Source organism: Carettochelys insculpta, chromosome 16 (assembly GCF_033958435.1).
Source record: "Carettochelys insculpta isolate YL-2023 chromosome 16, ASM3395843v1, whole genome shotgun sequence".
Taxonomy (NCBI): Eukaryota; Metazoa; Chordata; order Testudines; family Carettochelyidae; genus Carettochelys; species Carettochelys insculpta.
Window position 1 is genome coordinate 32,068,974 of NC_134152.1, and position 25,226 is coordinate 32,094,199.

General features: G+C 47.3%; 1 protein-coding gene across 9 annotated transcripts in view; it reads left to right on the plus strand.

Annotated features, from left to right (window-relative positions):
* Positions 1–25,226, plus strand: part of MPRIP (myosin phosphatase Rho interacting protein) — a 183,742-nt gene that overhangs the window by 97,204 nt on the left and 61,312 nt on the right. For 4 of the 9 annotated variants that reach the window (XM_075010778.1, XM_075010776.1, XM_075010779.1 and 1 more), the window contains exons 5-7: positions 4,671–4,755; positions 15,404–15,614; positions 19,235–19,394. In XM_075010778.1, the coding sequence (XP_074866879.1) occupies positions 4,671–4,755; positions 15,404–15,614; positions 19,235–19,394 (456 nt within the window). Of the gene's footprint in view, positions 1–4,670; positions 4,756–15,403; positions 15,615–19,234; positions 19,752–25,226 lie in introns of all 9 variants that reach the window. The other 5 variants (XM_075010780.1, XM_075010773.1, XM_075010771.1 and 2 more) reach the window with 2 other exon arrangements.

The following is a 25,226-nucleotide window of genomic DNA, read 5'->3' on the forward strand; positions in this document are numbered from 1 at the left end:
GTCATGTTTTTTGAGTTCTATATGGCTTTGCATGGCTCTGTTCCCCTTCCCTCTCCTCCTGCAACCCCTGCTCACACAGTCTTGCAAAAAGAGCTCTTCCTTGTCAGGCTGCAGTTATGGCCTTTACTGGGAAGATGTAGAACCTCTCGGTATAGTTTCCTGTGTTGTCCCTAATCAGCTCCAAGAAATTGACATTCAGTGCATGCCAAGTTACTGCTCAGAGGAAACTTTTCATGGCCAAGTTATAAACCCCAGAAAATGTGGGTAAGTAGTGGAAATGTTGGTGCCACCCAATCTGTGATGACATGCACTGCATTGCTGGAAGGTAGCGGAGAGGTTGCTTGTAGAGCAGTATGGCTTCAGGGGAGGTATTGGAATACAGGATCCTGCTGGTAACATGGTCAAACCCACCCATGATCTGGAATTGAGCTGTCCTGCTCTGCGATTCATGGAGGGAAGAATGAATAAAGGAAGAATGGGTGTTATGTGGGTCCAGGAAGGGGACAGTTGTGTTGATTTAGATGGACTATCTGGGCCCAAAGAGGAAAAGGTGTTTAATGTGACTGGGTTGCTGTCAAACATTAAACAATGTTTACAAGATTCAGTACACATTGGAACCTGTGGCCTGGCACTCTTTGGTCTAGCAGGACCATGGATTATGCTGGACCCAGAGAACCTCTGGACCAGAGAGCCCCAGAGATGCCAAAAGCCCTGCAGTGGGAAGCCTGGATAAGAGTGGAGGACCTCCCCCACTCCAGCAATATGGGGGCAAGGAGTGGGGAAGCCTGGCCAGCAGTTTGGGCCCCTGGAGGCCTGACCATCACTGATCTATCAAACTTAACCTCGTTCAGGACTGCTCAGGTCCTGAGGGTGCCGGACCAGGGAAGTGCAACCTGTGTACCAGACTTCAGCCTGCTTACTACTGTGGCAAACACATCATTGAAAATGATTAAACTTATTGAACATACAAGAAAGGAGGAAAACCAGACTGTGGGCTTTTCTGGGGCCTGGGGCAGGCAGGAAGTGTCTCCAGGCTCTGCTGCTGCTTTTTGCTGTTCTCCCAGCTGGGGAGAGGGAGGGGACCAGCAGCAGCCTGCCTGGAGGCTTATACTACTGTTCTGATTGGCTGGAATTCTGGCCAATCAGGGCAGCTGAAGGTGGTATTTGGTGGTGGGAATCACAGAGCCACGTGTGTCCAGGTGTGCTGCAAAGGTAAACTGCACCCCTGTAGCCTAGACCCCCCCCCCATCCAGACCCCCCACCCACATCCTGCTTCTGCCCCTTCACCCCTACACTGCCCTTCCCTTTCAGACCCCCCCACCCCAAACCTTCCTGTACTTTTGCTCCCATGTAGATCCAAAACCTCCAGCCTGCTGCTGCTCAACTCACACCTAGTCTCCCACCCACAGCCTGCACCTGTGCTTCCCTCCCGCTCAGATTACTCACCCCCCAGCCCACTCCTGCCCAGACCTCCCAAATCCCAGCCTGCTCCTGCATCTTACCCTCAGCCCAGACCCTGTAGCCTGCAATCAGGGACCACATCAATGAATCAGTGAGGTGTGGGACTCTTTTTTTCCCCCCCCACCCTTGCTTTGAGGTTTCACTTCAGTAACATCCCTTGTTCCTTTCAGCTAGGGAAAGCTCTTGGAAGGCAACACATCCCTTTGTTCTGCCAGGCTGTTTAATGGCAATAACTGCTGCTCTGGGGAAAGGAGGAGGGGAGTTGGGCTGCACCTGTTAATCTGATCCCATTTCCTAGAAGGTAAAACAAGACAAAGACGCACAAGGGGTGAGAGAAGAGCAGCAAAGAGAACAAACGCAGGTTCAGTCTCTGGGGTTGACTTTGGCTTGTAATTGCAAAGCGTATGATCATCTCTGCTAGACTGAGACCTGCAATTGGGCTATCGAGGCCATTGGTCTTCGCTGCCTGTTTGGTCGCAGACCGATAGCAGTATTGTGCCTGGCTAAGCCAGACTGTCCTTAACAGAAGGCAAAAGGAGAGGGGCAGGAGGAGGAAGGCGTAAGATCAGGGAGGAAGAGGGCTCACAAGAAGAGCGGGCCAGTATCAACCACATCTCGCACTCTGGATGGTGTTGGGGATTTAGCCAGAGGAGATGGCAGTGACATTTAGGTCCCCCTTTAGGTTTGGTCTGATCAGAATAGCTTTAAGGGTAATAAAAATCCAGCAACATCGTGGTGGATCCCAGGACAGTGAAAGGTGCAGGGAGTGGCAGCTGTTAATGATGGCTGAAGCTTGTTCCTTCCCAGTGTCCGATCTTACCTTCCGCCAGTGCCCATGTCTTCTAATGTTTCACCCCCAAAGCTTTTCTTGCAAGGCCCCCACAAGGGAATGGTGAGTGGAACAGCCCATTCCCTTGTGAACTTTGCTTCCAGTGACTCCTAGCTTCCAACACACCCATTTTGGATGCTGTGACACCTTGATTTCCAGGGCTGTGCTTTTTCTTGTTTACCAGGCAGGATCTTAACGCCATCTTTGGGTTGTATCAGTGGGTCTTTAATTTTGGATTCGTTGAGTCTTTGTCTCCCTGTTCTGTCTTTTCCCATCCATATTTGTTGTTCTAAGGGGTTATGATATTCTATGAACTTGAGTTTGCAGTCAGGATAAAAAAAAGCTTGCTTATTACGATATAGGCGCTTAGATGATACAGGCAGAAGGGATTGCTGTGGTTGTCTAGGCTGACCTCTGGTACAGCACAGGCTCTAGGACTTCCCTGAGTTAATTCCAGTTTGAAATAGAGCATGGGAGGGCGTGCCTCTTGTTTATCAGCCAGGCATGGGCCCTGGTATAAAAGTAGACCCTTCGCAAGAAGCAAAAGCTGGCTGAGACAGTACCTCTCTAGAGGCAGGTACATCGGCAACAGCTGGCACACAAGGGAAGTGATCACTGGCCTGGGAAAGGGCGTGGGTTTGGCAGAGGTTACTTTCAATTTGGAGAGCAAGCCTGCTTCTGCAGTGCCTGTTACTGCCACCTCACGCTACATGTGCCCTGAATGCTGAGCTGGTGGCAGTGGTGCTGGGACCTGGATCCACTTTTTACTCACTGGTTCCAGCTGCCACTGTCGAGTTAGCAGGTACGGCTCTGGTAGGAATGGCAGCCCAGCTGTGAGGAGGCGGAGTGAGAGTGGGGCTGGCTGGGGCTGCAAGAGGGGGCCACTGGCTGGAAGAGTGGGGCGGGGAGCTAAACCAGTAGCTTGGGGTTGAGAGGATAAAGAGGGGGCACACACTGGGACATGAATTTCTCGAGGATGATGCAGGGAAAAAAAATTGGGGACCTCTGTGCTAGAGCATCTCTTTAAAAATCCAGTCTTCACTTAAACATTGCTAGCAATGGAGGATACACCACAACCCATTTTGAGATGCTCCAGTGACGAATTACCCTCGCTGTTTAAACTGCGCCTGATTTCCAGACTGAATTTGTTCAGCTATGTCTTCTAGCCCCTGGGTCATGTTGTACCTTATTTGCTAGCTAGAAGAGCCCTCCATCAAATACTTAGAGACTGTGATCAAGTCATCCCTTAATCAAAGACCTCCCAGGAGTCCACATATATTGGCATATGTTCATGGTACCCGATGGGATTATGCTCTGACTTCTAGCATGTTGGGGTGAAGTTGGGTGTGTCCTGTGGTGTCCCCAAACCCGGGAGACCGCAACCTGCAGCACCAGAACCACATGCAGCTCTTTAATGACTTCTTTGTGGCTCCCAGCATTGTAATTGCAAAGTTTTAAACAAAACAAAATAAAAAACAAAGCAAACAAAACAAAACAAAACCCCTCCTGATTATTTTTGATTAAACAGTGAACATCTAAAAGCCCAACAATGAACTCATATCTAAATACCAACCTATATGTGTTCTCTTAATGTTGGATAATTTCCTCTTTTAATATGTGCAGTGCATTGTGGAATATAATATCATAGTTGTGCTTTGATCATGTTGCTCATCGTCTTCATTTTGAGAAGGAAAAGGAAGGTTGCGGCGTTCCTGCTGTGAAGCAGAACACACATTTTAAGAAAGAAAACTGAAGTTAAATGTGAAGAGAAATTGGCAGAATTGAAGTAGGTAGGAGTGAAAGTCGGGAAGACAGTGGTACAGACGCACACGTAAAGTGTGAGGCAATAGAATATGTAAAAAATGAATGAATTTCCTGCAGTAAACATGGATTGCATTACAAATCATTGTGCATGTGCTGGTCTTAAAATGGCACTTACAGAAAGTATAGATGGATGTCATTTATTAAGGACTATCTCATATTCACATGCATTATGGCTCTTGAATTATTGAGGTGTTGTGTTTTGGTTTTAAACAAATTCAGAAAAAAATGGCTGCTCTTGTTATTTTGGTTGCTGACCTCTGCCCAAACCTATTTTCTGGTTTCCCCAATGTCCTTTTACGATAGCAGCTAAGCATAAAGCATTATTGCTCTAGGAGCTAAGAGTTCAGTAAGCACATATGATGGCCTTGTGTCCCATGAGAAGTGATGAAGATCTGAAAGCCAACCGTCTCCTCAACCAGCCCAACAACTGGGAATCCTGAACCCAGAGGACACTGAGTTCTGCTGGGAATGAGCTCTTTCCCAGGCTGTCAGCCAGTGCCGCTGCCTGTCTTGCTCCTTGGAGAGGACCTTACCATAGCTCTTTGTTTGTTTGCAGGTGGCTGGAGATGTTGATTGTCTACCCAAGGACAAACAAGCAGAATCAGAAGAAGAAGAGGAAGGTAGAGCCTCCAACCCCCCAGGTAAGGCCAGGTGGTGATCCCATGTTGTTCACTGTGACCCAGAGTTCTCTCCAGGGGCTGGGTCCCTTGGGATTAAAGTGGAGAGCCAGGAATAGTGTCTCCCCTCACATTGGCGCTCTCTCGGGGCCATGGCTGGTTTTCAGGGAGGGATGGAAACGTCTGCCTTGTTGGCCCAGTTGAGATGAGACATGGGCATCTGGCCCTGTGCCTGGGTGTGCAGAGCATTGCAGTGAAGGAACCAGGGGTTCTACAATGGTGTGAAATAACTTCTGACGTCACTGCTCCTGCCCCAGTTTTGGAGACATAAGTGCTGCAGTTGTGCTTATTAGCCAGTGCTGCGGCAGCTGCTTTAAACTGCTGACTGCCCTCCTCTCTACCCAGTTTTTCAAAGCTGGTTGAGTTACCGGGGCATCATCCCTGCTTTTCCCCTTTCTTCCCAGGCCTGCTTCCCTCTGTGCATGCTGCCTGCACCTCAGGGGAACGTGCAGGGTTGCATACCTAGGAAGGACTTACAGCCATGAATAAGACTGGATGTGCTTGGGCTTAGGGAGGTGCATAAGGAAGCGAGCGTGGCCTCTTCCCCAGCTACCTTCTCTCCTCTGTGCAGAATGGTATCAGCTCTTTAAACACAGGCCAGTCCCACAGCCGATGGCAAGGCTTTGAACAGTATCCTCTGGGCTGAGGGGTATGCGAGGTGGGGAGGTGTGGGGAGAGGAGAAAGCAATCCCAGCCATTCACAGCCCTCCTAAGACCCTGAAGAAATTCCACAGGCCTTCAGTTTCCCTGCATGAGATGACCCTGGAGATAACTAGAATGAAAGGAAAATAATGAAGGCCTGGCTGAGCTGGGAGTTTCAGGACTGGAGTTGTGCTCTCCAGGGACCCAGTGACAGCTCGGCTCTCGCTTTGACTATAAATGGTAAAAGCTGGGGCTGCCCATTTCTCCTATATGGCTGGAATCGGGGAGAAACCCACAGGGTCAGAATCTTTCCCCTGAGAGGAAATAATCTCTCCTCTTGGGAGTTGCAAACTCGCGCGTGTCCTGCCGCTGCTGGCCCGTTGGACTGGAGGAATTCACCCAACAGGCCTGAGTATTCGCAGATAGTTACCCAGTTACTTGGCAGCTCAGCAGCATGTAGGTTGGAAAATAAGCCAGCCCGCTCATCCCTGCCTGGGTGGGTTGAGCCATTTGTTTTCTCTTTGAATTCTCAGATAAGGACCTGGGCATGGCTGGGTGTGGCTCCACATGGAACTTCTTTGGGTTGCCTCCAGAAGCTCAGGAATGAGAGGGAGCAGAGCTCTGGTTTCCACTCAGCTCCCACCCGAGGCCCTCTGACGCGTACACGTGGGAAGTAGAAGGGAAAGGGATCAGTTCTGTCCCTCTGGCTCCTGCACCTGATTCTGGGTCACATGAGTTGCCCCTGTAGGTGATGAGGGTTTGGAATTGGCCACAGAACCTTGCAGGGAAATGTTGGCTCCTGAGTGCTATGGATGTGGTGGTGCTATACTAACACCCATTCTAGTCTGGGGGTTTTCCCCTCCATCACTGAGAATCACCGGTGCAGCAGAGATACTGACCCCTAACTCCCCAGCTGTGAAGCCAGTCACAGGCCCTATTGTGGGGACTTGAACTGGCAGCGTAGATGCCCTACTGTGTCACACTCAAGGCATTCTGGGGAATCACCACTGGCAGCATGGGGTCTGCGGCCCAGAAGCTCCCTGCGTGGCACAGGGGGTGAACAGTGCTGAGTGAGCAAATATTACCCAGGATGTATTCAACTCCCAGAGCTGCTTGCTTTTGAGGGGGCAAAAATGCAGCCAGAATAACATCGTTTTGGGTTACATTTTATCACCATGGCAACTGCTTGGAAACCGTACAGGATCCGAGCTCCTGAGCACCAAATAAGGCAAGTGGCTCTAGAGACGATGCACCTGGCTCAGGCAGAGGTGGTGCGGAAGCTCCCTGGAGGTCTGAGCCAGGCTGCCCAAGGATGGCATGTGGGGAGCAAACTCTGTCTCACTGCCTGAGCACCAGCTTAAGGGGATGGTGGGGGAACAGACAACGCAACCTTCACCTGGAGCACAATGCTGGAGGATAGGCCCTCCTGTCTGGATGCCAGCCCTGGTGTGTAGCCCAGGCCAGGACCCCTGGCGGGAACAGTTTGTACTTCAGCTGCCTCCATACTGAAAGCTCATGGTGGATGAGCTCATTTTTCTTTTTCTTTCTCTCCTTTGGCTCCCTGGCTTTGGCTGCAATCGGATGTCTTCTCCCTCAAGCCTCCATGGAATCCCAATTGCTCTCGTAATTGTCCTCTATTAGCTGGTCTCTTTCTCTCCTCTTTAGGTTGTATGGTGGAGAGGTCCGTCGTCCCTCTCCAGCACCCCACCTATCCCCTCCAAGGGCCTTGGTGCCCTGGGAATGATGCTCTTGCGTGCAAATATCTTGTAATTCTACTCTATCAGATGTGGTGTTTTAACACTTACCCCTGCTTCTCCCCATGCTGCCTTGCTGCTCTGTACCACAGCCTTCCTCTCTTGAAGGCAGTGACGTAATAGTCTTGGAAAACATCTGTCCACTCTTAATGCTGCGTCCTAGCACAGAAAACGCTGCCGCATGCCCCCCTCCAAGATCAGGAGTGTGGGGAGATGGGTTAGGAGGTTTGGCATGGGGGTTAATACATGTGATGGAACAGCATCCCTCTTACTCCGTTCAGGCCAAGCCTTCAGCTATAAGATTCCTTGGGGCACTTTGCTCTTAGATCAGCTGGATAAGGGCTCCATCCTGTGTGGTGCTGAGCACCTGCTCTTCAGAGAGAAAGGTAATCCCCAGGGCATTGTCCGGATTGGACCTTGTAGGGTTTAGCGGGAGGAAATAGACAGATCCAGACCAATTAATAAACCTCTCCCATTCCTCGTCTACCAGATCCATCGACATCCCTTAAGCAGCTCAAGAGCTGCCATGGCCCCATCTTTGCTTGTGTTGAGCAGAGAGTTCTTGGCTTTGCGTTGCCCAGTGGACCCGGACTGGACGGCAGCACTGCAACGCAGTGCCAGCACCTAGGAGTGGCAAGACTGGGGAGGGAAAAAAGGGAACTGGGGGCTTGGTGATTTGTACAGGGCCTGGAGTTCCCCACTATAGCAGGCGCTGCTCCACACTGCCTCAGACCCTTTAAATCACTGCTGGAGATGGCATGGGCTGAGGCAGCACTAATGAGCTGGCTTGGGGAGACTGGCTCCGGCCCTGCCCCTTCCGGGAGCCTGGATCCAGCCCCCAACCTTTGCCGAGAGGTACGATAATACCGGCAGCAGCCCTGCCAGCACCTCCGGGACTGAGACTGGAAACCAATCAACCTTCTCCTTTCCACACCTCGGATCTACTCCCAAACCTTTTACCAAAACATTAGGAAGGATCGGGAAATCAGTTTTTTTATGGTGTAACTTCCTCTTCCTTGGCAGCCCTTGCTGTCTTGGGTCCTGGACAGATGAAGCTGATGCCCCAGAATTCTCTCCCTTCTCCTAGACTTTCAGACCCTTCTTCTTTGCTGCTGGAAACCCAGCTGGGTTGGACAGCTCGGAGGAGCATCTGAATTCCTGAGCACGTCTTCAGAATCAACATCTGTGTCAGCACGGTCCTAGAGTCGATGCATTTGGCGTAGGCCTGCATGGGTCCCTAACCATTGAAGGATGCTGTGAGGAATTCAACATGCACTCTTTGAGACTGTCCCATACCTCTGTCTGCTCCTTAAATGTACTGTCCAGCTGACTGGGACAGTGCTCAGTCACAGGAGCTTAGGAAAGTGAATCAGATCTGAGTGCCCTTTATTCCAGCATGTCTAACAGTGGCCAGCTTCAGAGAGAAAGTATAAAACCACAAGGGTCTTCTCCGAGCCTTTCCCTGCGTGGATGAACACAGAAGCACGTATGGAAATATTCAGCCCGTGGGTTCAGGCCAGCTGCCTGCGTGGTCCCTTTGTATTGTAATATTTGGGGGGCCCTGTGTCATGGATCCACAGTACCAGCGCTAGCACCCCAGCTTTGGAGCAGTCTTTGGAGGACACCTTCAGTGGATAGAGGTCTCACTCTTCTTCCTGGGCAAGCCACCTGGCTTTGCTGCCTCCTTACGCTGGCCCTCTGGTTCTTCAGCCCTCCTCCTTCATGCCATAAGCTCTGTTCAGCAAGTCCAACTGAGGCAGAATCTTGAGGGGAGACTTGTATAATCTTAGAAGCAATGCACCTCCTCTGTCAGCATCTGCAGCGCTACTCAACTGGTGTTGCACAGAGGAGTGTAGTAGTCACCTGGAACGCAGCATAGGGAGACCTTTAGCTAGCACAGAGAAGAGGAAGTTACAGCATAGTCCGTAGTGCGCCCGCGTGCTTCCTGAAGCCAACTTCTGCCTCATGCCCCATAGTTCCTGAGGTAGGGATTGCAGCTCAGCCCCCCTGTGGAGGGGCAGGGAAATCCATATCTTTCTGGGTTGTTCTTTGCTAAGTGTCCATGTCCAAGATAACTGGATCTGCCATTGTCTTCTCAAGACCTCCATTATTGTGGAGTCTGAGCTCGAGAAAGCTAGGGGCTTTTCACACCACTGTTTTAGGCTGTCCAGAGAGCAAACAGGCCTTCTTTTCCTCCACTCCCTACTAGGTAACTCTGCAACACACAGGGGAAACAGCACACACAGGCTCCATAAAAATATTGCAAAAGATTCCCACCCTTTATGGAGTTCTACTGTACAGAAAAGCAAATCAGTTGCTGTGCAGCAGATGCTTAAAGCCTGGTCTGTGGATGATACAGGCAAAACCTCAAAGCCAGGAAGCTGAATGAGGAAACTGGGAGCTTTCCATCAAAATCAAGAGCTGGAATGGAAGGCAGGAAACTCCATGTGTATCTGTGATTATAGAGATTTCATTTGCACTAACAGCTCTGGCAGGAGAGCATTGGGCACCAGCCAGAGCAGAGCTTTTATCTTGACCTTCACACATGCCACACCAACTCTGTTTCCCCCATCTTCTCTCCTCCTTGTGTCAGATGCAGAGCAACCCCAGCTTCCCATTTTCCCTTTGCCCCTTTCCCCGAAGCAGCCTGGATATGAACTAACAACCTTGCTCTCCAGCCACGCAGCACCCGAGTGGCTAGCGTGGTTCAGGCTACCATGCCGGAAGCCAGTCACCACAACCTCCGGGTGGCTTGTCAAATGGGATAGATAGAAAAGAAACCCCTTTGAAAAGGCTTCTGTTGAACTTGGCTGCCTTTCAGGCCCCTCTCCTTCTGTGGGAAAAGAGCCTTTTGAAAACCAAAAACCCAGCAGCAAATATTGTCTGCCCATCATGTGGTTGCTTTCATGGGTTCTTCAAAAAATATGTTTTTCCTTTTACCTGCCAACATTTTAGGTGGCTGTTCCCTCTCCCCTCGTGAAATATGGTCCATGGATGAAGCCACAAGGCTGGGCAGTGTGGTGATCTGGTGTGGCCACTTGCATAGCACAGGGTTGAAGGATTTAGCTCTGGTCTTCTAACACCAACTGCTGCTGGCCCATAGAGTAAAGTAAAGTTCCTCTGTGGAAAACTGTCTTGTTTTCTGCTCTTGCTCTCATGGTTTCATCTCACTGTAGAAAGGTGTAAGCTGTCATTATTTTCTCTCTTTCCCCTGTCAGATACCAAATCAAGGCAGGGGTCACTGGATGTTGCTGTTAAACACAGGGCTTTTTCCGAGTTCGTTAGTACTTTTTTAATCTTTAGAAAGAAATACAGGCAGGTGGCTGAGTTTCTGAGGTTTCTTTTGGGGAGGAGAGAGGCATGACAAGCAGCTAGGGCTTTGCACTCTGCCTTAATCTCTCTAATTGGCATTCGTGATGCAGAGTAGTTGGAAACTAGGACATTGGTATTTAGGCTGAGAACCTTTGAAAGAGGGGATTGGCCTATGTCCTATTTGTGGACACCATTGTCCTGGGACTTTTGTTCGCGTGCTGCGTTGATTTTGGCTCCCACTGAAACCTGGTCTCCAAGGCCCTGGCATCTGCTACAACTTAGCAGAAGGGTGACAGTGCAAGACAAAATTTGAACAGTCAAAGAAAGGGAAAGAAACTATCCTGCCTACTTACTAGGCAGTGCTGCTTTGCTCATTCCCCCATTTCCCCCGCACACCCTATCTGGATATATGTGCGTAGATACTTATTCGTATGTATAGATGGCCTGAAGTTTCAGAGGCAGTTAGTAACTTTGGGTGCATGGTTGAAGATATTGTAAAGGACCGTCAGAAGATGGTTGAGTATTTGCTTTCTGAAAGTATCAGAGAGGTAGCCATGTTAGTCAGTATCTTCGAGAACAACAAGAAGTCCTGTGGCACGTTATATACTAACAGATATTTTGGAGCATAAGCTTTTGTGGACAAAGACCGGCTTTGTCAGATGCATGAGTGGGGGTGGGGGCAGTTCAGAGGAGTATTTAAAGAGTCATTTCAGAAAGAGTCACTTTCTGAAAATCATCTGCTGAAATATCTCGGGGAAGGTGGCTATGAATTGGAGGCAATTGTCATTTCTTTTTGAAAATGTACATGTTTATGTGTATTTATAATAAGAGCAGGAGAACAAATTCTTTTCTATATATAAAGTCTGGTTAACTTCGGTGGAATAACTCTCAGCAGCAAACACTGTGTTGTGGGTAGTTGTGTGTGTGTGTGTGTGTGTGTGTGTGTGTGTGTGTGTGTGTGTGTTGGTGGGGGGGAGGTGTTTACAGGCCTGTTGTGCCTAATACAGTAATTTAAGGTTAACCCTGTGTTGAGCAGTAGGACTGAGGGGTAGGGAGGAGCTGTCAGAATTTGAAAATAATATTTCTTAGCGATTATTTGGTTTGCTGTGACCAGATATAATTTCTAAAAAAAAAATTTTTCTTAAGTAATGGGACTGAACTGTAGACCAGTTGTGCAAGTCTCCATCCTTTCTCGTACATCACCTGCTAAACTGTCCTTCCTTCATCACAAACTAAGTCAGTGGACCAGGCTTCCTGTTGCAAGGATAACGAGTAAAATTACAGCTCTCACTGATCTACTAGGGCCAAACATACTTCATGTGGCATTTAAAATAACTGTTTTTTTTCTAGATTATAATTTAAATGGTGCTAAATCTCTGTTCCATTTTTAAAGTCAGTGACCATTTAGCCATCTCAGACATTAAGGCATTACCTTTTCAATTTATTCATGGTTCTGGCTGCAAACCAGACCAGACGAACAATGTGTCCAGCTGTTGAACAATAGAGAATTTTTTTTTCTTCAAAACCTTTGGTCTTTTTTGAAGCCATTGCGCAAAAGTATTTTCTGATATGAGCAAATTCAGTTTATAGGCTAGAAGATGAAAGCAGAGAAGAGGGGCCTGGGGCCATGGGGCGTATGTTAAGGACAGCTGGGATAAGAGCCAGACTGTCAGTGGCAGGACACAGAGGGAAGTATGAATGTATGCATACAGAGGGAAGGGGAGGGTTCATTTCGTGTGGTGTTATTCAACATGCAGAAGGTAGAAGATATGGTTTATTTGCTTCATGGAGCATCACCTCTCAGCTGTGTTCCTTAGAGGTTGCACTGTTGGTTCCACGCCTGCTCTGTGTGTAAGTGTAAGGCTGAGGAAAGACTTTGATTGCACGAGCATGAAATCTAATAGCTGAACCAATTCGCTGTTTGTGTCTTGGCTGGAGCCAGAAGGCTAGGGTAAGGATTTGTGGGGGCTAGAAGACTGAGATATATGGATGGGCTGAAAGCCAAAAGCAAAATGGAAGATCTCTTGGCTCTAACATAGGATTGGAGCCATTCCAATACACCTCTCGAATAACAGCTCCTCCATTTCCAAACTGAAAGGCCTGTGGACAGATTTTCCTCATTCTGAATTCAGTTCCATGAGGTTAGGAAGATGCAAGGGCCTTGTCTTAGGTGAAGAAAGTGGTTTTGTTACCTCTTTCTTTTTAAGCTTTCATCGAGATTGTCCACTTGCTCAATGTGCTGTCCCTGTTTTAAAAACAAGACCATAAGAGGAGATGGAGCTGAGGAAGAAGATTCTAGGGGTACACATCTAATGGCAACTCCTATAGAAACACTCTAAATGTCAAGGTCTTGTGCAGAATGATGCTGTTACAGGAAAAAGGTTCTGCTTACGTTGTAAAGGGAAAAAATCCATTTCAGAGATTGGAGCATGGAGGGTTTCCCGACCGAGGGGCTCAGCCAAAATGGGGATGCATTGGAAGAACAAAAATTCTTATTCCCTTCATTGTGATTTATCCTTATGTAACTCAGTTAACTCTGCTGACACTGGCTGGGCCAGGTTATGAGGTTGACCAGGAAGGAGCAACCACAAGGTCAAGAAGCTAAGCTTAATGTGTTAATAAACATCATTTCAGACCTCTGCAGCACTCATTCAGTGATAATTGGGTCCCTGCTGTGCTTGTCAATACAGCCTATCAAAGCCATACACCTGCTGTACTGCAGCCACAGCATGTAGGTGAGAAAGGCTCAGCTATAGACTTCGGCTGGCAGTGGAGGCCTTTTCCGATACTGACTTTAAGCACGTATGTCACCAGCCGGGCATTCTGAAGTTTGTTGGCAGAGATGGATGCTGCCTCGTGAATGTGAGGAGCTGGCGTTTAAAGACGAGTATAAATCAGAGGAAAAAGTCATGTGACATTTCTGCCCGTAGCCCTTTCTCTGGGCATCCAGGCAGTAGTGCTGTGAAGCTGCTAATCAATCAGAGTGGAGCGTCACTTGGGGCTGGTGGCTGGGCAGGAAATATCTGGAATACCAAGCTAGATAGCGGGACTTGCGGTAGCTGAAAAATAACCCCTCATCTGTCTGTAAAATAGACTGTTGTGTGTGTGCATGTGTCCCCAAAATCAGATGCTCTCCTCACCACACAATGTAATCTGCTTTATAGTTACATAAAGTCCTACTTTGTCTACACTAGCAGAGCCCTTTAGGAGGAGCCCTGGGTGGTAGGCTGTGCTCATTGTTTCTAGCTGGGGAATTTGTCAGGTAATAGTTGTTGTCGTCTTGCAAATGGAACCTTGTTGAAATGTGACTGGATGGGCTCTAGAAGGCTCAAGAGTCCTGTCTCCAAGAAGATCATCTGGGCAAGAGTTCAGCATGCATGGTTCTTTGGCTCAAGGCCATTTTCCACATCCCCTGTTGACTGACCAGGCCAGCTTTGCCAAAAGTGGGCACATTTATCAGATGGGAACTCTCGTTCTTGGCCGTGGTTTGCAAGATTCGGAGTCTGGCTGGGCTTCAAAGCCTCCTCTCCCTGGCAAAGTTTGCTGCTCTCTCAGGTGCTGACAGTTCGTGAAATGTTGCTTTGAGGGGAAAGCCACAGCTGAGGCTGAAGAATGCAGAGCCCAGTGCGGCGTTCCACTTGAAGTGCAATCCAGGGGCAGCTATTCCCTGCCATCGTGGTGGGAATGCTTTATGGCTGAAGTTGATTTTTCCAGCCCTGGGAAGATGGGAGAAGGAGGAGAGGTTGGAGGCGTCCGTTTCTTGGATGTGAGGATGCTGCCCAGTAAACGTTTGTTGAGGAGTCAAAGCAGGTAGCCTGTATGTTAAATGTCGCAGAGCACAAATCCACCCAATGTTTTTAGGATTAATGTTCAATGCCCTGGTTGGCCAAAATATCTCTTCTCCCAGCCTTCCACCCTGGAGGCGGCTGCATTTCTGGATTTTAGGATGCGTAGTTGTGATCCTTGGGGAAAGAAGTGTTATAATAATGTTGTAAGATCCTCCACCAACTGCTGTGATGTCTTAGACAGCTCCTGCCTTAACTCATCTTGGCCTGTGGCAATGGATAGCACTGGCCTTTTACAAGCAGTTTTGTTCTTGACTGGGTCAAAATGAAGTGAGTTGGCTAGATCTCAGTAGCCCTCAAGGAAACGGATCCCAATAGATTAGAAAGAGATCATGCTGAAATAGGTTGTTTCAAATGCAAGTACTGTGCACATTACTCTGTGGTCAGCATGCCTCAAATGCACCAAACCTACTGTGCGTCTGCTTTAGAAATGGCCAGCAGGGGGTGTCTTACCCAATTTGTAGGTCTCAGTTAATCCTGGGTTTTCTGAGCATGAACTTTATGCAAGCAAACAGCTAGAAGTGCTGGTATTTTGCTGTGTCCTGTGCTGCGGAGCTGGGAGGGGCAGTTCCTATTGGAAAACAAAGCACAGCACAGCAAAGAGGCCCCTACCTGGTAGATCTGTCTCTTCTCAGGGTCAATAGGCTTCCTTCATTTGTGAGCTTACCTTTGCTCTGTTAAGCAATCTGGGACACTTTCTGGCTCCTCCCTTGGGGGGTTGCGTATTAAAGATGCTTCCTTTCTTTGTATGAGCGGTGCTAGCTGCCTCACTTAAGGAAACCTTGAAGTAGCCTGTCCCACATGGAAGTAATAGTTAGACCTGCCAGCATGTGAAATGTGTAAGTCAGGTCATTTTGGAAAGTGGGGGCAAATACACCCCCCTGCGCACACAAACTTTGTAAGTGCATTGAAATGCCGTGTGGCCTAGGAGCTTGGGGTAACTTGGTCCATGTGTTCCCAGAAAGGAGTCTACCTGCCTGTGGTAAGTTGGGATGGATGACAGGAGCTAGAACATAGAGAACATGCAGTGTTACCCTGCGTCTTTTCTGTTCAATTCAGGAACCTGGCCCTGCTAAGATGGCTGTGACCAGTAGCAACATTCCTAATGCAGAGAAGGTCCCCACTACCAAGTCCACACTCTGGCAAGAAGAAATGCGGGGCAAAGATCAGCTGGATGGGAGCAGTAGCATCAGCCCATCCCAGAGCCCCATGCAGAGCCAGGCCATGCCTGCTAGCTCCCTGAAGGAATCTGTGCTGGAAAGCAAAGAAGGTAAGGACCAGAGGGACACTGGCACGGGTTCCTGTTCACCTCTACCCTGGCATCATTGAATACCTAACTGGGGGAAACACTTCCTTTTTATCCTCTGCTGTCGGCCTGGGAGGTGAGATTCCTATGACCTGATGCTCAGGAATGGCTGTGTACCTGCAAACTTCAGGAAGTCCATCAGAGCAGTGAGCAATGCCACTTTTTGGCTCTGCCACTTCCCCAATATATGTTGTTCAGATCTCCCAAACACACCTGTGTAGCAATTTATCCCTCTGAGAGGTGGATCTAAAACTGTACCTACCTGAAAGAGATCAGGTGAAATTTACTGTTTGTAAAGGACTATGGTATCTGCTAATGGAAAATGCTTTTAAAAATGTAAAATGCTATTATTAATGGCTGATTAACCCCATCCTGTTAATAGCACTAGGTTTTCCTCCAGCAGTTTGATTTTTATTATGTAGCTGTCTTGACTGGAGCGGAGTGGCTGTCTTAAATGGACCTCGTCAAAGAGTGGCTGTCTTAAATGGACCTCGTTTAAACTTGCTTTTGTTCAAAAATGTGAATACAAATGGTTTTGTTAATTTATCTAATTAATGAATTGCAAATGTATTTGTTCCCCTACTGGTTTGGAAACCTAGCTATCTATTAGTACCTGAAGAGACCACAGTTGCCATAGGGAAACGGAAGGACACTGCCCTGTTGATGAAGATGATACTGTTACGCTGAGGTAGTGCTGGGTAGGCACAGTCATGGACTTGAGCAAGTTTCATTTTCCTGAACTGAGTGAATTCAAAGTAAGAAGACACTGACATCAGTGGGGAAAGGAAAACTAGATTCCCTCCTCAGCCGTTCTTCCCCATACTTTTAATACAGTACAGTCTCAACACTAGTGAATTTATGGTTCGCAAATTCAATTAGTCCACAAGCAGCCACTTCCCATGGGCTCTGGGGCACGGAGCACCAGCAGCTGCCCCTTACCCTGGGCTCCTGAGCAGGGAGCACCGGCAGCCAGGCTGCAGGTGGAGCGGCTGCCATCTTCGTGAATTTCAACACGGAACCCTTGCGAATGTTGAGATCCGACTGTACTCTTAGTACAGTGGGGAATAGGTTAGCCCAGTACCAGCCTACAAATATCTAAAGAGTTCAGCATTTCTGAGGGTGGTACATGGGGACAGGGAAGGTAATTGTGAATAACGAGATGAGCTTAAAAAGGGGGAAAAATCTGGAAGAAGTACTGGAAGGCAGAGGTGAGGAGAGGGATGGGCTGACCTCACAGATCTGTTCCTTCTCTAACTGGTGTGATTGCGAAGGAAGGAAATTTCCTTTGGAATAAATGAGCTTTTGAATATTGATCAGCCCCCTTTGTACTAACTACGAGCCGAGTGGTTCCCAAACTTTTCACTAAGGCAGGCCTCTGACTGCTTCTCATCTTAGTTTGCAACACAGCCAGGGTTCTAATGTGTGGGGAGGCAGGGAGGCAAAATCAGATGCCAGGTGTCTCTGCTGCTGCCTCCTCCTCTTTGCCCATAGCAGCCCTTTCAGGTCAGTGCCAGTGGACAGGAGCACTCGCTGTTGGTTGAGTGTGGGGTGAACTTACTATCCGCACACCCCAAAAGGTCTCCCCTCTGGACTGGGCCCACAACCCATGGACAGCTTTTCATGGAGGCACTTTCCTACAACTGGCTCTGTTTTATTGCTAAGCACTGTGGCACTGTTTTCTCTTCTCAACTCTTTATCAGAGCAGCTGTTTACGTTTTGCCTCCTGTGATTAGTCCATGGAAGCCACTGGAGTCTGCTGTTTATTGTTCTAAATGAAACAATAGGGGCCGGGGCTTTCTTCCTGATTTTGTGTTACATGTTCCCCTTGTATAAATCGTGTGTGTGTGTGTGTGTGTGTGTGTGTGTGTGTGTGTGTGTGTGTGTGTGTGTGTGTGTGTGTGTGTGTGTGTGTGTGTGTGTGTGTGTGTGTGAAGCTGAGTCTGTTTCCTTTATCTGTATGGTCTGAGTGGCTAGCTAACGCGATTGCTTTCCTCCTTGCTCTCTTGGGATTAGCTAATGGAAAAGGACTGCTCCCTTTGTGTCTCTGTGAATTAGCTGGTGTCAGCAGAGCCCTAGTTTGACTGAATCAATAGGCTTTTGCCCTTGACACCTTGAAATGTGGCTATGGGTGGGGGATGGGGTGAGAGAGTGTAATGTCCACAGATTCTTCCTTTCATTCACTTGTTTTAGGTTGGGGGAAAAAAAACAAAAACAAAATAAAAAACTTACCATCCACTTGATAATCTTAAGAATGGATGGGAAAGTCACTGCTGGATATAGACCACCCAACTAACCAACCACTGTTAGTCAAGTCTTCTTGGAACAAAACAATTTTTTCCACATTCCAGACTTACGCATAGAGAATCTTCCAGTGGCCAATAATTCAGGAAGTGCAGTAGTGATTAAATGCTTGTTATTTTGGCCCTTGAAAACAAATGATGATGCACAACCTTGTGCTGGTGTGAATGCAAAGTGGGAATTGTTCCTTCTGCCCTCTGTAGGAAAAACAGTGGGGAGGTTTTGATGTGAAGGGATTCCTCTTTTCTTAATCCCCTTCTCTGTGCTGATGTAGAGGGTGGTGGTCACCAATTCACTCTGGAAAGAGACTGCATGCAGCTGCTTTTCACCGTTACTCAGCTGGAGGCCTGATGCCTGAATTTTAATGAGGTCTCTCATAGCTCCCCACTTTTTTTTGGTGAGGGGAGAGAGAAATGAGGAGTTGTTGATGACGCCAAGCTTCCTCCAGCTGTTAACACACCATCTGCTCTCTTGTTCCCTGACCCTCTCACTTTACTTGAATCAGATTCACCATCAATATTGATTTTTGCTTGCAATTAGGAAATGCATTGGGCTGCTTGCTGGCTGAACCACTGAATGTCCTACTATATACAGGTACAACTTGTTGAGAAGCCTCCTTTATATGTCTTAAACAAAACACTCACTCTTCCCTGTTGTCCGTCCCCCAAAGACTCTGTGGAGACAAAGTGAGATGTTTTCATGCTTGGACACAGAGCAATAAGGTGAGACTTTATTGGCTCTTCTGCAATATGGCTGCTCCAGACCAGATATCAGAAGCTGGCTACTAGATATATTCCTTTATGTAATGGAGGCGTTTGTTGGCTTTTTCTTATTCCCATCTGTAAATATGTCAAACCTGCCCATCCCTGCCTACATCTATGGACGCTTAACATGTGTCACTTACAGCAAGTGATCAGTAATCCAAGCGTGAAATGCTGATGGTTGATTGGTGGGTCATAGCTCATTGCTGGCCAAGTCATTCTCCTCATTGCAAAAAGCCTATTCATAACCTTTTTGGCAGTTCCAGGCATAGAAGCCAAAAGTGCCATGGACCTGAAACCAAACTCCCGGTTTCCCTCCAAAGGTGGGTCTTTTTCAGATCAAGTTTGGAACTGGGTCCCTCCGCAGCAAAATGCAGGTTATAGTAGGTGGTGTTGCCTGATCTGTGGAGACAAGATGGTTTGTGTTTGAAATCCCTTTTTATTCAAATGGATGAGAGGCAGAATCCAATTTGGAACCAAGCTCCACCAAATTCCTTCTTCCTTGTTTTCTGTCTTGTCTCTTAGATGAAAGCGCCATGGATGGCGACCGGATAGACTGTGGGCGGAAGGCACGTGTTGAGAGCGGTTACTTTTCCTTGGAGAAGACCAAGCAAGACTCAAAGTTGGAAGAGCAGCAGTTGCCACCTCCACCATCCCCTCCCAGCCCCTGCACTCCAAACAACAGGTACAGTTACCCTAGATCACCCTCCCAGGAGCACAGCCACCCCTTTCCTTCCCCAGGTACCAGCTCAAACAACCGAATGGTTTCCAGCTTTTCCCTGAACTCCCTGGATTCAAAGAGCACTTACCCCACGTGCAAGGACTCCAGCAGCAGAGACAGGGGAAGGGGAGCCGAAAGACCGGAGAGCTCCCTTTCCTTCAAAGCCAGTCGGCAGTACGCCACCCTGGCCGATGTCCCCAAGGCCATTAGGATCAGTAACCGGGAGGCCTTCCAGGTGGAGCGGAAACGTCTGGAGCAGAGGACCCGGGCCCGCAGCCCTGGAAGGGAAGAGGTGGCCCGGCTCTTTGGCAATGAGAGAAGGTAAGGGACCAATGGCTGTTCTGTTTCTTAACTCATTTGACTCTACCACGTGGTGTTGGTTGATGTGTTAATAAAGCAGCAGGTGCTGGGACTGACATGTCCCTTCATAGCTTACTGTAGAGGAAATGCTTTACTAGGATGATTATAGAGTCCCGAACTCTCCTCTCTTAAACCAGGTACTTAACTGGTGACTATCTGGCCTCCTCTGAATCTGTTAAACAAATCGGGAGGGAATCTTGATAGAGCCACATTCCTTTATATAATCAGATGGCGTGCGTCATCCATACTTGTTGCACATAACCAGCCAGGGGTATCTGAGTGAACTCTCAGCTGCCTGAAGTAGGGAGCATTAAGCCAGTGCAGAGGGACCACCTCAAATTTGTACCCAATCCATCTTTCTGAGTCTCCATTATCTCCAGACTTGCATTCTCTTTCATCTTCATATACAGGCCATTCCTGTAGCCTGCTCCTGGAATAGGCATAGCTGGGACATCTACTCCATGTTAACCAGCTAAGTGTGGAATCCCAACCATTTCAAGTGCGTATTAGCACAGATGACCAATGGCTCTGGAAAGAGCCTTCCTCCTCTTGGGGAAGTAGGCTGGATTTCCTCCAGCAAGCTGCCCTCTGATGTTCTTCAGTACCTCTCCCATCCTCCTTTACCCTACCTCAAAGGCCTTGTGGTAGCTGGCACCATTAAATAGTGTATTTCTATACACTGTTGGGGCTGTGTGTGTCATGCAATCACCTGATGAGCTGAGAGGGAGGTTTCGAAGGGTCACAGTGTTTATCTTGGTGAGACAGGAGTTGGCTGCAGAACTGAGTGGGTGACAAAACAGCTTAGTGGAGAAGGCTTTGCATCCAGCACACATGTGGACACAGTGGTTATTCTGGGGCTAGAGGCCCAGTGGGGAGGGAAGATGGATATAACTTGCCTGGAAAAAGTCCCATTTGTGTGATGAGGACTGTAGGGTAAGCCGAGAGACAAGGGCACTGGGCTAGAGGACTGATTGTCAGTCTGAATCGCTTGCACTTGGGTTCCTGCAGGCATGTTCGCTGTAGCATGATGTCACCAAGCACTTGTGGTTTGCTTTTTCACATCCCCTAGAGGACTGTTTTCAGGCTGGCCCGCAATTAATGCAGGCCTGAATCTGCACTGCAAAGCACAGCAACAGCTATTGCATAAGCAGCACTGCTTTGCATTCTTGTTCCACTTCATTTAAATTTACAACTGAATGAACCATATGTGTGTCTAACCTGTATTCACCCAAGCAGTGTGTAGTTTAGCTACAATCTGGGGTGGAGAATGGGACTGAGAAACAGCAAAATTTTGGCTTTTTTTCCGCCCCCACCTGAGGCCATAGTCCTTTCTGTGTCTGACAGGAAGTATGCTGTGCTTACCTCCTAGAAACCCCAGCCTGCTACACTGGCTGGAGAAAAAATGGCAATTCTTGGTTTGTGAATTGAGCCACTAAGAGATTGGCCTGAGTGTGCGTGTGGTCATGTCACCTGCTAGTGGTGGGCTTTCAATAGTGGGTCTGAACCTTTGCAGATGACTGTACGCCTTTCAGGACTCTGATTTGTCTTGTACCCTCAAGATTCACCTCCCTTAAAAATACCTGCTTACAAAATCGGACATAAAAATTCAAGTATCACAGCCCACCAGCACTGAAAAACTTACTACTTTCTCATCTTTATCGTATACTTAAAAATAAAATGATCGAGTATGAATGTTAGTACTTGCATTTCTGTGTAGGGTGTGTGCATAACAGCCTAAACATGTGGTTTGTATCGAATTTTAGTTTCTACTGAGTTTACGAATGCTTTTTTTTTGTAGCTGGTTGTAAAACTAGGCAAATATCTAGATGATTTGATGTACCCACTGGAAGACCCCTGCGAACCCCCAGGGGTACACCTAAATCTTGGTTGAGACCCACTGGCTTGCAGAATATAAAAAGTCTACTGCAACTGCTGCCATCTAATAGTTCAGGTACTAGCAGTTTATGTGGTGTTTTTGGAGCTGAAACGCCTGAGTCCTAACCCGAGTGTGATGCCATATAGCTGAAAGCAGAGATGGATGCACAAATCCTGGATGCAATAGCTTCTTAAGGTTACTTCTGAACAACTAGTAGTACCAGGTGGGGCAGGGGTCTGCAAATGTGTCCCCCAACTGGGGCATAGGGAGAGGGCATAGAGAGCCTGATTTAGGGAAACAGGCATAAAGATAACCAATAATTGGGAGAAGAAAGATCTCAAGTTGCTGCTAGGTATTATCCTTTTTTATTTCAAACCTACTGATTTCTGGTTGGTGGGCATCTCCTCCCAGAGGAAAGTTCATTTACACTCAGTTCCTTTATTTCTTGGGCGTGAGAGGCCAGCAGACAGCACTAGGAGATTGTATTTTATTGCTGGGTTGACACTGATGAACACTCCCTTATGTAATGTCTAGTCAACTTATTGACTTTATTTGTAATGACTTTACTCTGCCCAAGGCATGGGGGCAGACGAATGTGTCCTGTGCTCTAGCTTTTATTTATGTATTTTAAAAAGTCGTGCTTTAATAAGCTGCCTGGGAACCCCTTGGCAGAGTGGAAGTGACAAGTGTGGGTGTGCTTTTTGTTTGATTTCTGAAGTAGCTGGAAAAAAAAAGTTAAAACAAACAAGTCCCTTGCATCACTGTATCTGAGGCGCTAATGGGCTAATATCCTGTCAAATCAGCCTTTAAAGTGCTACTTGACTGCTTTTTTTCTTTTGATAGTATATAGACTAGCAGGGCTTCCTCTCTGTTACGAGCCTACTTTTTGTCATTAACACAGACTGTGACAGCAGCTCACTCAAAAGAACTTTTATCTGATCATCCTACACCACACACCCCTTCTGATGTCCTTACAATTGTTTCCCAAGAAGGGCTTCGTTTGAGCAGTGATGAGGCAGCAGTAACCCCCTTTCCCTTTTCTCTTTTATTTAAAGAGACATTCTCCTGTGGGGTGGGTGATAAATTTTGTTTAAAAAAGTTTTACTGAGCCTTTTTGAAGAGACAGGGTTTCATGATTTATGAACAAAGGTTGGTTTTTGAGGGGGAGAGGGGAAAGTAATAGCACAGTCTGAGATGGCAGTATGGAACCAATGTCTCTTCACTACTGTATGAAATGGGCTAATGCATAGAGTGAAATTGACAAGTTTCTAGTTTCACAGTTGAGGGGAGAAAAAATTAAGAAAAAAAAAATCCTAAACAAATAGCCAAGAGGGCAGGGGACTGGAGTCAGTGAGCTCCCAAGGTCCCTTCCAGCTCTGAGATGTTTGCCTATAAATAGCATAAATATTCAGGGATGAGGAGTGGATGTTTAAAATGCTCCCAGCTTTAATGATCTAAGATGATGATAGTGACAGATAATTGTTCCAAAATATTTAACTTGACAGTTCCCTCCTACAAAGATGGCAGATATGTGGATGTGAGAAATAGTGTGTTTCCCAAACTAGTTTCTAGGATAGGCGGTGATCTCTGCTGCTTTTGAGGGTCAGGAAAGGCAGCAATTCCATTCTCAACATCACCATCCTTTCTGACCATGTGTGGGGCTGGGGAAAAGGGCTTCTTCAGTCTTTCTTGGCCAGAAAGGTAGTGCTTGAGAAGCATCTTTATAGATGGTAATGGAAAAGAACAAAGTAGTTTCAAGAGGTTCATGTGTCGAAGGGGTGGTGGAGAGGAATAAATGTGTAATGCTTGGCTTTGAAAGAGTTATAAATGAGAACTCAATGATCTGGGTGGTGCAGTAAGGAGAGGTCTCCTTTTCACCAAGCCAAGGAGCCTTAGCATTTCAAATTCTTAGGTGGACTTGGCTGGAGAGAGCTGGTTTAGCACTGGACTCAAGAATTAACATTTCCCAACTCTCTGCTTGGCTTGGCTGCTTTTTTAATTTGATTTACTTAGTTTATATTCTATGAACATGTTTTTCTCTGCATTGAATCTGTGCCATTTGGGGTTGAACACTTGTGAAACCTTGCTTCTCAGGCTGCTGGTGCCAGTTTTTCTTTTGTGCCTCAGAGCATTTTGAATGCTCCTGTCCAGTAACTCTTTAGCAGTTACTCCACCTCATTTTATGCTGGGGATTTACCTAGAATTAGTCAACCTTCATGCAGACCCTAGTGAAACCCACCCTAAACTGCATCTCTTTGTCAAGCAGTGAAACGAAATGAATTTGCTAATAGCCTGTTAATAGTTTTAGCTTCTCCTTTCCTTCTTCTATGCTGTGTTGGCACTAGAGACCGTACAGCTGTACCATTGTGCTGCAAGATACTTCACATACCTGCTCAATGCTGATGGCAGGGAGCGTTCTTTCAGTTTAATTAAACCACCTCAAATGAGCAATGGTTGCTGTATTGGTGGGAGACGCTCTTCTGCCAACATAGTGCTATGCACGCTACTGCTTATGTCACTCTGATGTGTGTTTTTTTTTCCCCTCCCTACACTCCTCCACAACAAAAGTTTTATTGACATAAGTAGTAGTGTAGACCTAACTTAATCATTGCGTGAGGTTTGGCTCTCCATATGCAAGAGAACTATACACGATATCCAGTGTCCCTAGGTACAGCAGTTTTTCCTCATTTAAACGCTTCTATGTGAGTAATACCCTAGCCAATGTTCAGAACTGTGTTTTAAAAGGATTCTGATGATTGTTTAGACATTAGCTTTAACCTCTGATCCATAGGTGAGGGAACTAGCAGTGCTGAGGGTGCTGTTCCCAATATCCCAGTTGGGATTACACTTTTGTTGAGTGGCTCTCCACACCTGCATTATGCAACTTGTTCTCTGCTCTGTCCTACAACTGCAGTTTGCTGTAGGAGGGCCTGCCATATTCTAAAATTGCTTTTTTATAAACATCTAAAATGAACCCACCATTTCTGAGAAACTTTCAACAGTACTGTTTTGGTGTGTCTCATAGATGTTCAGTGTTTGAACTCCCCCTGCTGGTCTGCAGTGATGCATTCAGTGTTTAATGGTGTGCCTACATCTCTGTGCAGTCCAGCTCTTATTGCCAGGGAACAAAACGAAGAGGAAGTGAATCGAAGGCCCACAAGCTTGTTCCGTTAGCCTTGGAGACCAAAGAAAATGGAAATTATATGCATACGATAGTAATTTGTCCCTGGTACAGGCCCCAGCCTGGGTGAGAGTTGAGTGGGTGATGTGGGTGTGACTTTTGTACATTCCTTTAGCTGACTTCTGCGTGGATTTGCTAGGACTTCTACTCTGTCGTTGGAATAGGAGCCCTTGCAGAGTTGCTGCTGAAAAGCTAGCTATGTAATAAGTATAGCCCAAATGTCCTCCCTCTGGAGGCTCAGGAATATGGGCATCTCTCTGGAAACCTGACACAGGACTGACCAAGCCCAAAACGAGTTTCAAGACAGTAGTAGAGAATAAGCCATGGTTCCAGTGTGTGCACTGAATTATTGAGTTATATATGCAAATGTTGTGTACTG